Source organism: Eucyclogobius newberryi, unplaced genomic scaffold (assembly GCF_026437365.1).
Source record: "Eucyclogobius newberryi isolate DKJ021-1_F unplaced genomic scaffold, fEucNew1.0.hap1 SCAF_9, whole genome shotgun sequence".
In the NCBI taxonomy this organism is placed as follows: domain Eukaryota; kingdom Metazoa; phylum Chordata; class Actinopteri; order Gobiiformes; family Gobiidae; genus Eucyclogobius; species Eucyclogobius newberryi.
In genome coordinates, this window is record NW_027316532.1 from 32341769 (window position 1) to 32358048 (window position 16280).

A 16280-nucleotide genomic window follows, 5' to 3' on the forward strand; every position below is an offset into this window, starting at 1 on the left:
ATCTGGCTGCATAAGAACTCGTTGCAAATCTTGCACAGAATTCTCTAGGAAATGTTTGTAACTTCCACGTTAAGAAAAGAATAAGAAAATATTCATGAATGTGTCCAATATGTTTTAGACAGCAATTATCAACATAATTTGATTTGACCTATTAAATTCTAGTTTGAGGAAATATTACAATTATATTTAATGCTATCTATTTGCTGGTAATATATCCTGACAATGTTCTTTATTTTCTATTTCATTCTAGTATTATGAGATGTCCTATGGGCTGAACATTGAAATGCACAAACAGGTAAGATCATTTCTTTGTTCTTTTTGTGTTTTTTTATATATATATATATATATATATATATATATATAATTTATTTTAACAGTCGGACTTGTCATTACTCACCATCTTATCTACTAAATGTATGATTTTTTTACTCAAGAGGTTTGCACTAAACACCACATTGTGTTGTTGTTGTTGTGTTGTGCCTTTCATAATGTACTATTTATGTGCCATAATTAACATGCAGGAGAAAAGCTTCTCCTGTTAAAGCTTAAACTGGTTTGTCATGAGCCTGATCTCTGGGTCTGGAGCTTCCAGCTTCTCTCATCATGGCTGCTTGTGGTGATGGTTCACGTTGTGTTTGGAGAAAAGACCCCCGAGTGCTGCATTGGTCGGTGGTGTTGAGGGGCCCCAGCTGTTCCCTGCACACCTGCAGCTCTCTGATTGGCACAGATAATATCCCATCACTTTGAGGCACATATGAATAATATCACTCAGGGTTTTGTATTGCTTTTAATTCTATTAGATAGATAGATTTGATGTATATTTATATTCTAAGTAAAGTTAAACTAACGCCTCTCAAAGACTATTCAAATTGAAAAAGATTTATTTTTGAGTGGTACTCTTACGGTGTTGTGGACAGTAAAACCAGTTATTTCACTCAATCCCAGTGGTTACTATTTGCAGCTCCCATTTACAATGCAGCATGAGCTATTTTGAGCTTCTAATACTTAACATTGGCAAAGGGTTCTCGGGCAGCAGGAGCCGTGTCTATACATCAGGCTGTGCCCAAGAGAATCATCTTTGCCGTCGCTCCATATGGACAAGAAGAATGTTCCTCTTGGGTTTTGTCCATACTGATGACCCGTCTGCCACTTCCCTGCCCCATGATTGACGCTGAACACTGTCCACGTTTCAGGGGATCAGGAAGCTGAGACAAATCGCACACGAGCACAGATCGCACACATAAAAGTATCCATCCCTCCACCGTGATTTAGGGACGGTCCAGTTTATGCATCCTCACAGACCTAGAGTCAAAACGCCGGCGCATCCACACATACGTAATTGAGCTATTCGGTTCATCACAGCCGTCTTCTTTTTACGCTCAAAGTGGTTGTCCTGACGCTTCCGTGCCATTGTACATTTCTCACGCGTCCTGCTTTTTGAACGAAGTGAGCGCCCCCATTCACCCCTCGTGTACAACTTGTGTGTAGTGGGGCGCGTTTTGTTGGAGAGCCTTCCCGTCGTCCTTTATGTGCATGTTCCCACTTCCTTTGTGCGTTGTGTGAGCGGCGCCGCTACTTCCATTAGTGAGTTGAGATTGAAGCGGATGTGTGGAGACGCATTCATGTTGAGGCCTATTGTGGCGAGCCCGTTTCTCTCCCACTCCTCACTCTTTTCATGCGGCATTTCGCTTATTTTATTTTTGGGCTAAAATCTTCAATACTTTCTTACTTTCTTTTATTCTAACCATCTTCTGCTCTCTTGGCTTGACGCTTTGTGGAAACGCTTGGTTTAGTTGTGTTCTTTTTAATTTACTACGTTGCCTTTCTATGGACAAAAACTGATTCTGAGTTTGACAGTTTTACTGCGATCACAATTATATTAGTAACTACAAAATGTCTTAATCTGTATAGTATATGTTCTGAAATGCAAGTGATTCTCGTATTAGTTTTTTAAAATGTGAACCTTGAACCAAATTCTACTGCAACATACGTCACAAATTGCAATGTTATTTAGCAAAAAATTCTACAGTATTTTACCAAAATTGTTCAGTACTATTCAGATTTATTTAGCATTTAGTTGTTTGTACATTTACACCATAGTCTGCGGGTTGTAGTTGTATTGTTCTATAGTTTATATAATACGTCATCATAAAAATCAGTCTAATCTGCTTTGACTCAGCCTATTATTGTGAGTTTAAAATAAAATTCTTGAAGATGGATTTATGAAACACAAAATCACTGTAGCAAATGCCAACATTATTTTCCTCTGTATCGTTTATATGTCACTTCCTCGTAAGGATTCAAAGATTAATTGTAATTTAGTTCAAAGCAACAAATAGTTTAATTGGTTGACATGGGTCTCAAATATGTGAAATAATCAGCACACAACTGTTTTAACTAGCAGAGGAGGAGGGAGTGTGATGGAGGGCAGATAAAAGAGGAGACAGAAGCATAAAGGCTATGAAAACGAGGGAGTGGCGTGCTTTGCACCGAGCGAGCCCCGCAGAGACATTTCAGAGACATTTTGGAGATGTCAGCGCTGGATGTGTAATGACGAGTGGAAAGGAGCGGGCGTTTGATGGGAGCTGTGCTCTGCATGCCTAATGACTGTGAGGAAAGGCCGCCTTCTCCTCAGCGCCACGAATTAGGCTCTAACACAATTACTGCTGCTTTGCATATCTCAGACGGATTGGATGATTACCAACCAAATGTGATAATAGACCTGCGAGTGAGAGAAAGCGGCGTGTGCGGCTCAGAGCGTGTGGCTGGTGTGTGTCCGAGACGTTTGAGCAGTGTTAAGTACAAGTAACTTAATTAATTAATGAATGGAATAAAGGGAGGCGAGATGTGTGAAACTGTATGTGTGGTGTGTCCCACTTTCAGAAGGTCGTAGATGCGGTTTCTCACACACTAAAGAGTGGGCTGAATCACTGATTCACTCTCGTGTCTAATGAAGCTCTGATGGAAAAATCAGAGCATCTCATATAATCTCATCCAACTCCTAATGATTAGACAGAATCTGCACATTCACACTTTTGGTTTTGGTAAAAGTGTATTTTAAGAAATGCATGTCATTACATTCATGCTGGTGAATGTAATGAGTTAGTGATTGTCCAGGTCAGGAGATATATCCAATATACTGCACCCTTTTAGAAACTTATTGCATGGTTATCTTATGGCAATACAGTCTAAACTATTGTGAATTACATAAATAGTATGTAGGCAGACAGGAATGTCATATTGTAAGTGTGCTTTACCTCAGCCGTATATAAGATGAACCTTTTTTTTGTCTTAACAACCCTCTTTCTCTCTCCAGGCTGAAATTGTGAAGAGATTAAATGGGATCTGCGCACAAGTGCTGCCCTACCTGTCTCAGGAGGTACGTATGCTCGCTGACACACTGTAGCCCATGACCTTTGACCTGGACCCTGTGCCTCATATCCTGAAATGGGCTCAGTCCTCGTTCGCGCCTCATTACCTCTCCGCCTGTGTGACCCCTCCTCCTCCTCTTCCTGCTCGGCCTCGTGTCATTCATCATCAGCCGCTTCCTTTCACCGTGGCCCCCCTCACTCCGCCTCTGTCTTCATGATTCTCCTCGCCATATTCAATATTTCCATCCAGCCCCTCCCCCACTGTGTGTGCGTGTGTGTGTGTGTGCGTGTGTCTGTGTGTGCGTGCGTCTGTGTGTGCGTGCGTCTGTGTGCTTGCGTCTGTGTGCTTGTGTGTGTGTGTGTGTGCGTGCGTCTGTGTGTGCGTGCGTCTGTGTGTCTGTGTGTGCGTGCGTCTGTGTGTCTGTGTGTGCGTGCGTCTGTGTGCTTGTGTGTGTGTGTGTGCGTGCGTCTGTGTGTCTGTGTGTGCGTGCGTCTGTGTGTGTGTGTGTGTGCGTGTGCGCGCTTGCTTGCTTGCTTGCTTGTGTGTGTGCTTGCTTGCTTGCTTGTGTGTGTGCTTGCTTGTATGCGCGCTTGCGTATGTGTGTGGTTTGTGCGTGCGCTTGCGTGTGTGTGTGGTGTGTGCGTGCGTGCACGTGTGTGTGGTGTGCGCTTGTGTCCGTGCGCTTGCGTGTGTCTGTGCTTGTGTGTGTGTGGTGTGTGCGCTTGCTTGCTTGTGTGTGTGCTTGCTTGCGTGCGTGTGTGTGTGTGCTTGCTTGTGCGTGTGCTTGCTTGTATGCATGCGTGCGCGGTTTGTGCGTGTGTGGTGTGTGCGTGCGTGCACTTGCGTGTGTGTGGTGTGCGCTTGCGTGCGTGCACTTGCGTGTGTGTGGTGTGCGCTTGCGTGCGCTTGCGTGTGTGTGTGCGTGTGCGTGCGTGCGTCCGTGTGTGTGTGTGTAATAAACGGTTGTTTGATTCAGATAAGCTACGCTCTTATCTGCCCACTAGGGGGTTGACCTCCACCCTATACAGCACACCAACCTCCCATCCATTCTCTGGAGCCTCACAATGGTGTGTGTGTTTTGTTCGTTTGTGGTTTGTTTCTGTGTGTGTGTTTTGTTTCTGTGTGTGTTTGGTTTGTTAGCGTTTTGCTCGTGTGTGTGTGTGGGTCAGTGGGGTCTGTGTGTGGGGGGGTGCGCGTGTGTATGTGTGCGTGCGTGTTTGGTTCAGGTGTGTGGGGGTGGGTGCGCGGGTGGGTGTTTTGTTAGTATGTGTTTGTGTTTTGTTCATGTTTTTGTTTTGTTTGTGTGTGTGCTTGTTGGTGTGTGTGTGCGTGTTTAGTTTGTGTGTGTGTGTGTGTGTGTGTGTGTGTGTGGGGGGGGGTGCATGTTTAGTTCGTGTGTGTGGGGGGTGCGTGTTTGGTGCGTGTGTGTAGGGTGTGTGGGGGGGTGCGTGTGTAGGGTGGGGGGGTGCGTGTTTAGTGCGTGTGTAGGGTGTGTGGGGGGGTGCGTGTGTAGGGTGGGGGGGTGCGTGTTTAGTGCGTGTGTAGGGTGGGGGGGGGTGCGTGTGTAGGGTGGGGGGGGTGCGTGTTTAGTGCGTGTGTGTAGGGTGTGTACATCTCACAGTGCAACGTGTTGACGTTCAGTTGGGACTATTGAAATTGATCTAAGCTCTCTCTCTCTCCTCTCGGGGTCTTTGTCTCCCCTCCTCGTGTCGCCCGTCACTCGTGTCCCAGCACCAGCAGCAGGTCCTCGCAGCGATCGAGCGGGCCAAGCAAGTCACTCCCCCTGAAATGAACTCCATCATCAGGGTACGACCCAAGCCACACAATTACTGATCATTATTGCTTTTTTATCCTCCATGTCCCACATGGTCAGATTGGCTTCTGGGGCTGCATACATTCTGGATCACAAAGATATTACTATAAATTAAGGATGATTATAAAACACATAATTTGCCGCCAATGACGGTAAACTCTGAACTCATTTGTAGAGTTCAGAGTTAAAAAAAACTGATATGTTGATGACAAATGATAAGAAAGGCCTCGTTTTCTTTCAAACATTATAAAAGCTCAGCTGCATCTGAGACAGTTTGGTTAAGCTCTGATGTTTGTGCTTGTGCAGTGTTTGCCGTGTTAGTGGCTTCACCTCTGAGCTCTGTCTGCTTGTCTTCCAACAGCAGCAGCTCCAGGCTCACCAGCTGTCCCAGCTCCAAGGACTGGCCCTGCCCATGACCCCACTGCCACTGGGCCTGAGCCAGCCCACGCTCCCCGCTGTCACCACCTCGTCCGGCCTCTTCTCCCTGTCCTCTCTGCTGGCCTCCCAGGCCCAGCTGGCCAAGGAGGAGAAGGCCTCCCGTGATGGAGTTGACAGCCATCGCGAAGAAGATGGAGACAAGTCTGATTAGTGTTTTTTGACAAAGACCTGAGTGACCCAAGCATGTCCTGTGGCCCACTGCCTCCCTCTGTCTACAGTACGCTCACACGCACCGACCTGCGCCCACCTGCCCTGCCAAGTCCTGCTCTGCCAGGCTTCACTCGGAGGGACTTGGCATTTTTAATGTTGTACTGCCATAATATTCCTCTGAAAGCTGGGTCCCTCTCTGTTCTGTTTCCTGCGATTCTGCTTTTTGCATTAGCATTTATTTGTTTCTTGGTGCGAGAATCCATATTCAGCTGACTGCTCTGTGAGACTGAATGCTACTAGCCCAACACAAACAGTGATGAAGACATGTATTCTCTTGTATTGATAAAAATCATGATCCTCAAACTCTCTTTTGCCACTTTATATTGCATGTTTTTTTAAGGAGTGTCTACTGGGTTCATCTACTGTTGAAACATGTAATGAACAAGAAGTCAACTATCCACCTATCCAAAATCATTAACTTCAAATTGACCAAACGTACCTTCCTGAGATAAAGTATCAAAGCACTGGGCACAGATCATGCATTCAGTGGGTCTGACAGCAGAGGGCAGTGTGTCTCTTTGAAGAAACCTTTGTGTCGGCTTTAGGCCTGAGCAGAACAATGATGATGACGAAGCACAGGCTGGGCCACAATAGAACAGCGTATTTATCCACTCTGTTGGATAGACAAAAACACAGAGTGAGCTTGAGCATGTGTGTTTGGTTGCTCTTTGGGGTAATCAGCATACCTGCAGGAGGGATCAGTGCACACTCTGCAGCTGCTCCCACTAAAGTACAAATGTCCTTATATTCAATTTGAGCGCATAAACCCTCTCTCATCTGTGCTAAATGGGACAGCAGTGTCTGTGTTTCATTACAAAGTAGTCAGTCAACATTTAACCTGTAGTTGTATTGAAAAAGACCAATTCCCCATGTTTTTCAACAGTAACATTACAAACTATAATCATATATCACGGTAACATATCAAGGTAACAATTCTTCTCACCTCTGTATCCGTTCTTCATTAGTTTAATGTTTAAAGCCCACAGGCACTGAACCCTTTTGACATAAATTAATTTCCCTTAACTCTGAATGGCCACGCCAGCTCTGCAGAGATGAAAGTACTGTTTGTTTGAACATGTCATTTTGTTCTGTTGTAAACATAAGGTTCTCTGCAACAGGTGGTGCGGATGTGACACTGCCCTCAGCCAGGTCTGTGTGAAAGTACACACACCTTTCACTATTAAACCTTTAGCTGTGTATTCAGGAGATACAGCACTTTAAATAAAGTACTACGCTATTGGCTAATATGTTTTTTTCTGCTCAACTGTATTTATGTGAATGCATACTGAAGTGCAAAGCCATTTACCACTTTAAGATCTGAGCTCTGCTGAGAACAGGACATGCCTCATGCTGTCTGTGACGTGAGCAGCAAGTGTATTTGTAGAGCACAATTCACCCACAAGGCAATTCAAAGTGCTTTACACAACAGGAAAAAGGCATTAAAATTACAAAGACATGAGAGAAATCACAGAACAGTTTAAGACATCAAAGAGAAGAGTGCAAAGAAAATCATTTCAGTCATATGCACAGCTAAACTAAACTGTTTTTAGCTTAGATTTGAACATTGTTAGAGTAGAGGCCTTCATTTTCTTTACAAGACAAATGATACAGAATGCTTTGGTATAAACTCGGTGTAACACACTTGTTTATTTCACCTGTTACATATTTTTGGAATAATCCAGAAGCAGGGCTCCCTGCCGACAGTATGAACAGTTGAATTTCACTGTATTTGTTGTGAAAGGCGAGGCCTCTGTATACAGATATACGTAGAGAGCTTTATGTGTAAAGACTGCCTCCTCTATCTGTCCTGGATGATTCTTGTGCTTGTATTGCATTACTGATGTAACCATGGCAACTGCAGTACTACCGCTCCCTGAACCCGTTCATTCTCCTCTTTCCTTCCAAAGGTCTGCCCTCCTCTTCTCTCACCTCTTACTTTTGGCCCCTGATGCAGTGTGAGCATTTTGAGCTTTGTAAAGGTCTTTTTAAATACTTATTTTGTGTATAATGTAAAACCTGAAAATGTGTTCTTTGGCCAAAAAAAAAAGAAAAAAAAAAGTTTTGTGTCTGATATCATAGCTTCATTTAAACATAAAATGTGTTATAAAAAGAAAAAAAGACAAAAGTACAGCAAACATTTACTATAAATAAACTGAAATGTTCTGCAGTAAGAAAGGACTTCTGGTGCCTTACGAATAAAACCAATCAAAAAAAAAAAGATGCCTTCTTGGACTTATTTTCTTTGGCAATGAACTTCTGAATAACTAATGTACCCGCTTAGGACCATAATGTATATCATAAATACTGTTCTATTTCTGTTGTTCTCACCTCCTCCACCAGGAGGCGTTGTTGTGGCGTCTACACGTGGAAAGTGTAATTCCTCTGAGGGATTCTCGCGGCTGGCTCCCGGTGGCTCCGTGGCTTTGCCTTTCACGTTTCAGCGGGAGCTTCCTGTGCTTTTGGCTCCACTGATTACAGTTAATCTATTCTGCACCGCACGTTCTCACAACTGATGTGACATCTCTGAGCTGCAGATCACGGCCTGTTTGGCACCTGCACATAATCCTCATTTAGTCACTTGTGCTGAGACATGACGCGGCTTGTTGAATCCTCACATACTCTTTTGTGTCAAGACAAAAGTGCATAATGTGGGGTTTAGCGAGGCTGCCCGATTTTTCTTAATTTACGTTTTTTTTCTCAGGTTTCACTGTATATTCTTCCTTGGAATATAATTTCAGCAGAGCAGTAAACGAATCACTAAACCGTAAAATAAATACAAAAGTTTACGGGTTGCGCTCTGACCGGTGAAATAAAAGTCACTGCATTTACATCAGAACTGAGAGACACATGGTTTTCACCTTCTCAGTATAAGGACAGGCTCAGTACAAGGACAGGCTCAGTACAAGGACAGGCTCAGTACAAGGACAGGTTCAGAGTACAAGGACAGGCTCAGTACAAGGACAGGCTCAGTACAAGGACAGGTTCAGAGTACAAGGACAGGCTCAGTACAAGGACAGGCTCAGTACAAGGACAGGTTCAGTATAAGGACAGGCTCAGTACAAGGACAGGCTCAGTACAAGGACAGGTTCAGTATAAGGACAGGCTCAGTACAAGGACAGGCTCAGTACAAGGACAGGTTCAGTATAAGGACAGGCTCAGTACAAGGACAGGCTCAGTACAAGGACAGGCTCAGTACAAGGACAGGCTCAGTACAAGGACAGGCTCAGTACAAGGACAGGTTCAGAGTACAAGGACAGGCTCAGTACAAGGACAGGCTCAGTACAAGGACAGGTTCAGTATAAGGACAGGCTCAGTACAAGGACAGGCTCAGTACAAGGACAGGCTCAGTACAAGGACAGGCTCAGTACAAGGACAGGCTCAGTACAAGGACAGGCTCAGTACAAGGACAGGTTCAGTATAAGGACAGGCTCAGTACAAGGACAGGCTCAGTACAAGGACAGGCTCAGTACAAGGACAGGCTCAGTACAAGGACAGGCTCAGTACAAGGACATTTCAGCTTTGAAACTGGCAACTCAAACAGTGTCATGGATGTGTTGCAGTATCAGAAGCGTGTTTAGCTGCGGCTCGCCCTGATGATCACCGGAAGTAGAAGTGTCCAATGAGAGCGTAGACAAAACTGCAGACCAAAAGGGATAAACCCTAAACTTCACTGATCAGGTCTGTGGCTCGGGCGATCCGGGTTTGGTTTATCCCTAATGCGACTTCTTGTGTGACGCTCGTTCTGAGTTCTACTTGATAATCGTGTGGAGAACCAAAGACCAAATTATAACATAATAAACTTAGGCATCATGTCAGTTGTTTTGTTATTAAAACTGATTAATCCTTATCTCCTGTCTCTGGACATAGAAGTGAAATTTGTAATGCAAACTCTACAGAAATAACAAAAATAACAAAAATAGGGGACATTCTTGGCTTATCTTTTCCCATCCAAATCATTATGGAATATGGTAATGATATGTAATCATGTTATGTCACCAGAGCAACCTTACAGTGCATCTGCAGTGTATTCACAGACCTGAACTGATACTCTCACCATCCAACCTGAGGTTCTGCAAAGAATGTGAGGAAGTGCCAATAAATAGTGTTCAAATCTTGCATTAGACTCAAAAAGACTTGAGGGTGTAATTAGTGCCAAAGGTGCTTCAAAGGCTGTGAATACTTGTTTGTTGTTGTGTTTTTTATCTTTAATACATTTGCAAAGAATTCAAACAACCTTCTTTCACGTTGTCATTATGGGTTATTATTTGTATAATTTGAGGCAAATCATGAATTTAATCCATTTTGGAATAAGGTTGTAACATGAATACTTTCCGGATGCACTGTAATGTTTGTCGAATGCTGTGGAACAGCACCTGAATGATTTACTGGTGCTACCAAGGACTATTCGAGCTGAATGTTTTCAACTTATTATTGTGTGCAGAGACTGCGGCTGCAGAAGAAGGACCTGCAAAGCTTGTTCACAGACAGTAGGTGCTGTGCCTGCAGTTGTAATGGGGCTTTTGTGTGTCTGATGACAGCCATGATGAGTCTGAGCACAAACACAACTACAGACACAGAGAGATTGTGCCAAGAAGCTTCTTGATTAATCATGATTGACTCATTCAGAACCCACTCGTCTTTTCCTCGCGCTCTTGCTCCTGCTCTCCTTTATGGCTTGATTACGGATACACACTCTGTCTCTCATTACGTCTTTTCCTTTCCCCATCTCTCTCTCTGCAGTCATCTGTCAGTTCCCTGCTGCGCCGGTTTATTCATCCATCTCTGAAAAGGACTGCGTCAATCTCTGTCTGCCACATATCTCTCCATCTCTCCTTCACTTCCCTCCTTTTTCCTTCTTCAACTCTCTCCTGTACCATTTCTCTTACTCCCTTCTTCCTACATTTGCCCTGATCTTTCATTCCCTGTGTGTATGTCAAAGAGGAGAATACAAATTCCTCATTCTAGCTGTCAGTCTGTTGCTCTTTTTGTCTGCGCTTGTCCTCAGTGGATCATACATCCTTCTCCAATGTTTCCACAGATGCTCCATGGACCTTCTTTTATCTGACACCAGTGTACACTTCCCAAACATAACGGAAACATTCAAACTTTACAGGCATCCACCAGAAGCCTTCTTTCTGACCTTGCATACATGCATTAATTTACAATGTCACTAAAACGATGTGAGATAATGTTACTGTGCAGTGTCCAGTGAGAGAAGGCCACAGCCTCCATGATCAGAGTCTACATGTGAGAGTAACGTTTCACATAACTAAAATTACTCAAGTAGAAGTCAAAACAAATGTCTCAAATAACAGTAAAAAATACATCTGAAGACAAATAATGCACAGAATCTGATATTTTCAAAGGATAGAAGATAGAAAGAAAAAGCAAATACACAAATGTTCAAATAATTTTATTCTCAACATAACATTGTAAAGTGACCAAAGCTCTAACAGAATAAAAATACACTGTCAAATACAGTATTACTAAAGTAGGATAGGAGTACAGTTTCTTTTAAAGAAAATTACAAATGCAAAGTAAATGTATGTTGTGTAAATATGGTGTCTTCAAGACACCACATTTACACAATTGACTTATTTTCGTCAATTATAAACTCAGTATTTAATTAACTCAAACACATTTCATTACCTTTTTTACCTTTTTACAATGGGATAATTTGGCCAAAACTAATCTATGTATGAGTTTGTCTGGCTTGTATGATCCAGTAGGTGCAAACCCCTGGTCACCCCAGCTGCCCTGCACATTGAGCCATTCTCAGAAGTCAATTTAATAATTGCAAAACACTTTTCCTTCTTTGTCCTCTTTTCCTTCCCTCAGCCTATTTGATTTTCTGTTTGATATATTTGGCTTGTTTCATCCTCCTCCATCTCTCCACCCTCTCCATTCATCATTGTCCTGTGTGTAGTGTGCCTGCCCCCGGTGGTGGTGGTGTTGTGCAGTGTAGGACCCTCCCCTGTGTGGTTAGTGGGCTGTTACCCGGCTGCCTCTGATACTTCCTGCCTGTCACTTCCAATCCTGGTGACACAAACACACATGCACACTGGGACACACTTCCTCTGCACTTCATTCTGACATCATCAGCAACATTAACGTTTGCCTTTGCTCCAAATGAGTCGACATTTGGCCTCTATGTGCAATTTGCTAATGTGCTAACTATATACTCTACTATAACTATATTGAGACCAGAAAACTTCAGAACTAAAGGATATATGATTGTGTAATGATCATATCTCCATCGTAGTATCTGGATCACTGTGATCCTATAAAAGGTCTTTTTACATTGCTAACTTACTCAAGCAACATGTAGCATGTAACAACCTTGTATTATGTTGAGAGAGGCTGATAGATGTAAATAAATCTCACATTCCAAAGATGGGCTAAACAAAATTTAAGAACTATCTCATATTCGATAGATCATTTTTGATATACTATTGTATAGATCCATGGTCTTTACTAATAGTGGAAACCTGAGCATCCAGAGGAAACCTACACAGACAAGAACATCCATGGTTATATATATATATATATACATACATCCATACATATAATATATAAAATATGGATCTATATACAATAGGCTCCTCCCCTCTGGGGTTAGGACTCCTCTGAAAAGGAGATTTGTGTTCCTCAAGGATCCATTCTTGGACCTCTATCATTTTTATTTTATACAGATTTTGCACAAAACCTCACCACTTAAACCTTCACCTGCTGCATTGAAAAGTACCATGATGGTATGCAAAGTTTCTATTGTCTGGCTTGTTTAAAATAGCTTTTTTTTTTTTTTAAACTGGCAGCACACATTGATAAAGCGCACCTAATTATTTCCACAACTCAATATTACACATTAACTTTACACTTTACAATCATTCTTGCATGTTGTCTCACACCTTTCTCACAGCAACACTTGTTGGCATGTGTGTGTTGAGATGTCACAGGTTCACCTCAGGGACCTTTCCAGTCTGTACCCACATAAACCCTTAACCCTCGTCCCATGTGAGTCCAACTGTTGGTTCAGGAAAGCACTCTCATCCTTATCCTCATCTCTAATTCATCGTTCCACGACCTCTACTCATCAGCGACAGTGTGCGTAAGAAAACACCTCGAGCTAAAGCTGTTTCACTTCTGCTCCATGACCTCCTTCTGAGTCTGCTGCACCTGAAAGAAGAGAAGATCCTAAAGAACAGCTCAATGGTCATGGATCACGTATTTAGCATGTTGTTTCTGTCATTTAAAGGTGCACTTTGTAAACTGGTCATTGCTTTGCCTGGAATGTCCCACAGTTTAAAAGTATTCATCTCCCCCGATTGAAGGTGTTTTTGAGTAGAAACATGTATAATGTGAGAAATGCCATACTGTGGAACCTTCCAAGCAAAGTAATAACATCTCACTGTAGACAGGCACATAGCAAACCCTCCCCCAGGATATGTACATAGTGCACAGTGTGTCACTCAGAATGTTATAAAATATAGACCTCCGAAGTATGTATCATTTGACTATTTTTCCTCTGTGTTTTATATCAGATTTAAAGCTTTCTATTCAAGCTTTCCCCAAAAGGTGAGTTAAAACAGTGCAGTTATTGTTAGAGCGGAAACATGTACTGTAAAATATATGAACGTGATATTTTATACATGATGACACAAGGTAAAACACAATGTTTTTTTAATTGTAGTTTTAAGTACCATTGAAGTTTAAGCAGATTCATATTAAGAAGGGAAAATATTTTGCCTTAAGGCAAGCACACTGCTAAGTTATATGCCATAACTCAAATAGAATGTGCAACACAGCTGCTGCTTTAATGTTTTATTCAAAAGTCTATCCATAAAACTTGCCGACGCAAAAAGGCACACATCTAAATTATCAAGACATAGTCCTGGACTTAAGTTTCATGAGTTCCACAGTGTGTTTACAAAATGTGTCTAATGAATGCTTTGCCCATATGACAACCTAAAACCACTTCATTACACTGGAACAAGTAAACAAGAACTAGAAGACTGCGTCGTTGTTGTACGATGCTCACATTTTAGAGAGACACAGTCGACAAAATTCCAATATCACATTGACAATAATCTTTTTATTAGAGGTTAGGATGCAATATTCAATACAAATGATAGTTTCCTTGATAATACTATTCTGTTTTATTTGTTTGGATTTGTTTGGATCAAGACTATTCTAAAACTATTAAGATAAGGTCCAATTTTGTCCTACTTATGTGATTCTTTTCATATCTGCTCAAACCCTAAAACAGACACTTCCCCCGCCTGTTATTTTTAACCAAAACCATGACCACTTAATCTCGCTTCCTTTCATCTTCTGACTGGGTGCTGTGCCAGTGGCTGTGATTACCTGAGCCATGTAGCGTTAAGGATTACACTTACAGGTGAGTATTAGAATAAATGGCTTCTCTGGAGTGAGCCTTCTTTTAGCGCACTGAGATGCAGAGGGAGGTACAGGATAAACACGTCGCATTGGACGGTGCTACACTCTGGAAATAGATGACGAACTGCTGTGGGCCAATGGATCTTAATTAGACACGTCTGACCTTAATAGTCTGTCAGGTGCTGAACTTGGTTATTCACGTGGATAAAATATGGTTTAAAAGGGGTAAATTGTTTATTGCCTTGGTGGTCGATGCCTTGTAGTTGAGTGAAAAGAGCTGGGAAAGCAAAGATTGGGAGGGGCATCTGGCATAAATTTGAGCTCAGACTTAAAGGTGCATATGTCATTTTATCAACGGAGGCTCTGAAACCTTCTTGTCCCCATAAAATGTTTAGGAAGAGTTATCCAATTACTCTCAGTCAGCTCACTTTTATAGGTTTTTGTATCGTGGCGTCCCCCAAGTTCAGTTCTTGGTCCGCTCTTATTCTCCTCAAAACTACATTCGTATTGCTCCATTTTATATTGCCCGTTCATAGAGTCAAAATGGCAGTTATTGTCACATTGATTTGCACGCGCAGTGATGACAGCGCATAAATAACTTGAGTATAAATGTATCACAGATTAGAGGAAAAAGCAAGTGCGACTGGGAGCAGAGAGAAAACAGGAGGAGGGCTGCTGCCAGAGGCTCAGTGTTGGAACAAGGAGCGTGCTGTGTTGATTTGATTAATTTCACTTCTGTTCTATTTGCTGTAGGCCTATAGTTACTCAGCTACATTCGTGCACTTGTTCCAGCAGCAGATCTGTAGCGAACGCCGGACGGGAAATTAACCCCATTTGACACTTCAGACGAGAAAGCATTAGCCCTGTTGGTCCCGCAGATTATTCCAATATGAAGGCAATTAAATATATCTCGGAGTAGAGTGTAAATAACAAAATAACAATAAATATTTAAGAATAAAACTTTTATTTGGACACTGAGATGTAAAGATATGTGGGGCCCAAACAAACACGGACGGGAATGTCGATGTAATTACAATAATGTGCATATATGTGATTGATTGGTCTATATCCCATGTCAACGTTGAATGTCTTTTGACACAACGGTGCAGAGAATATAGAACATTATGGTAAATTCAAGACACTTTATGCTCCCTGTAAGGAAATGTGTCCAAGGTAATCATTGGATGGCTGCTGTGATTTAAATATAGATGCTAAAAAGGTGGATGGGATCTGCGCTAAGCTGAGTTAATGTTAAGTATTAAGTATCAGTGCATGTTTTACCTCTGTGTGTTTATGATATAATGCACAGACGACAGAGCTGTGAGTCACTAGACTAGAGTTGAGTGGATGTGTGGTGACAGGCCGGGAACAGCCAGCCCCGGTCTCTGGAGACGTACAGATATTGTTCACACACGCACACACGCACACACGCACACACACACACACACACACACACGCTCACGCACACACACACACACACACACACACGCTCACGCACACGCACACACACACACACACACGCTCACGCACACACGCACACACACACACACACACACACGCTCACACACACACACACACGCTCACGCACACGCACACACACACACACACGCTCACGCACACACACACACACACACACACACACGCTCACGCACACGCGCACACACACACACACACACACACGCTCACGCACACACACGCACACACACACACACACGCTCACGCACACACACACACACACACACGCTCACGCACACGCACACACACACACACACACACACACGCTCACGCACACGCACACACACACACACACACGCACACACGCACACACACAGAACAGACTGGCTGAATGCTCGCTCAATGTCACTCCAATATGTCCTCTCTCAGGGAATGCTGCTGTCACCCCCAACGATGTGTCAGAAAATGGAGGCATATTTTAGCCTCTTCTCTATGGACTTATTGTGCACTCCATCCATAGTGCAATCAGGAGGAATGCCCAAAAAGAGAACACAGAACTCGACACAGAGAGAGGGAGTAAAGGATGTAGAGAAAA

General features: G+C 42.9%; 1 protein-coding gene across 2 annotated transcripts in view; it reads left to right on the plus strand.

The window, feature by feature from the left end:
- The window catches only part of tle5 (TLE family member 5, transcriptional modulator), a 31601-nt gene extending 23550 nt beyond the window's left edge, over positions 1-8051 (plus strand). The window contains exons 4-7 of one of the 2 annotated variants that reach the window (XM_072439127.1): positions 251-295; positions 3317-3379; positions 5104-5178; positions 5550-8051. In XM_072439127.1, coding sequence (XP_072295228.1) covers positions 251-295; positions 3317-3379; positions 5104-5178; positions 5550-5774 — 408 coding nt within the window. In that variant the 3' untranslated portion in view covers positions 5775-8051. Of the gene's footprint in view, positions 1-250; positions 296-3316; positions 3380-5103; positions 5179-5546 lie in introns of both variants that reach the window. The other variant, XM_072439126.1, reaches the window with a different exon arrangement.
- The last annotated feature ends 8229 nt before the right edge of the window (positions 8052-16280 follow it).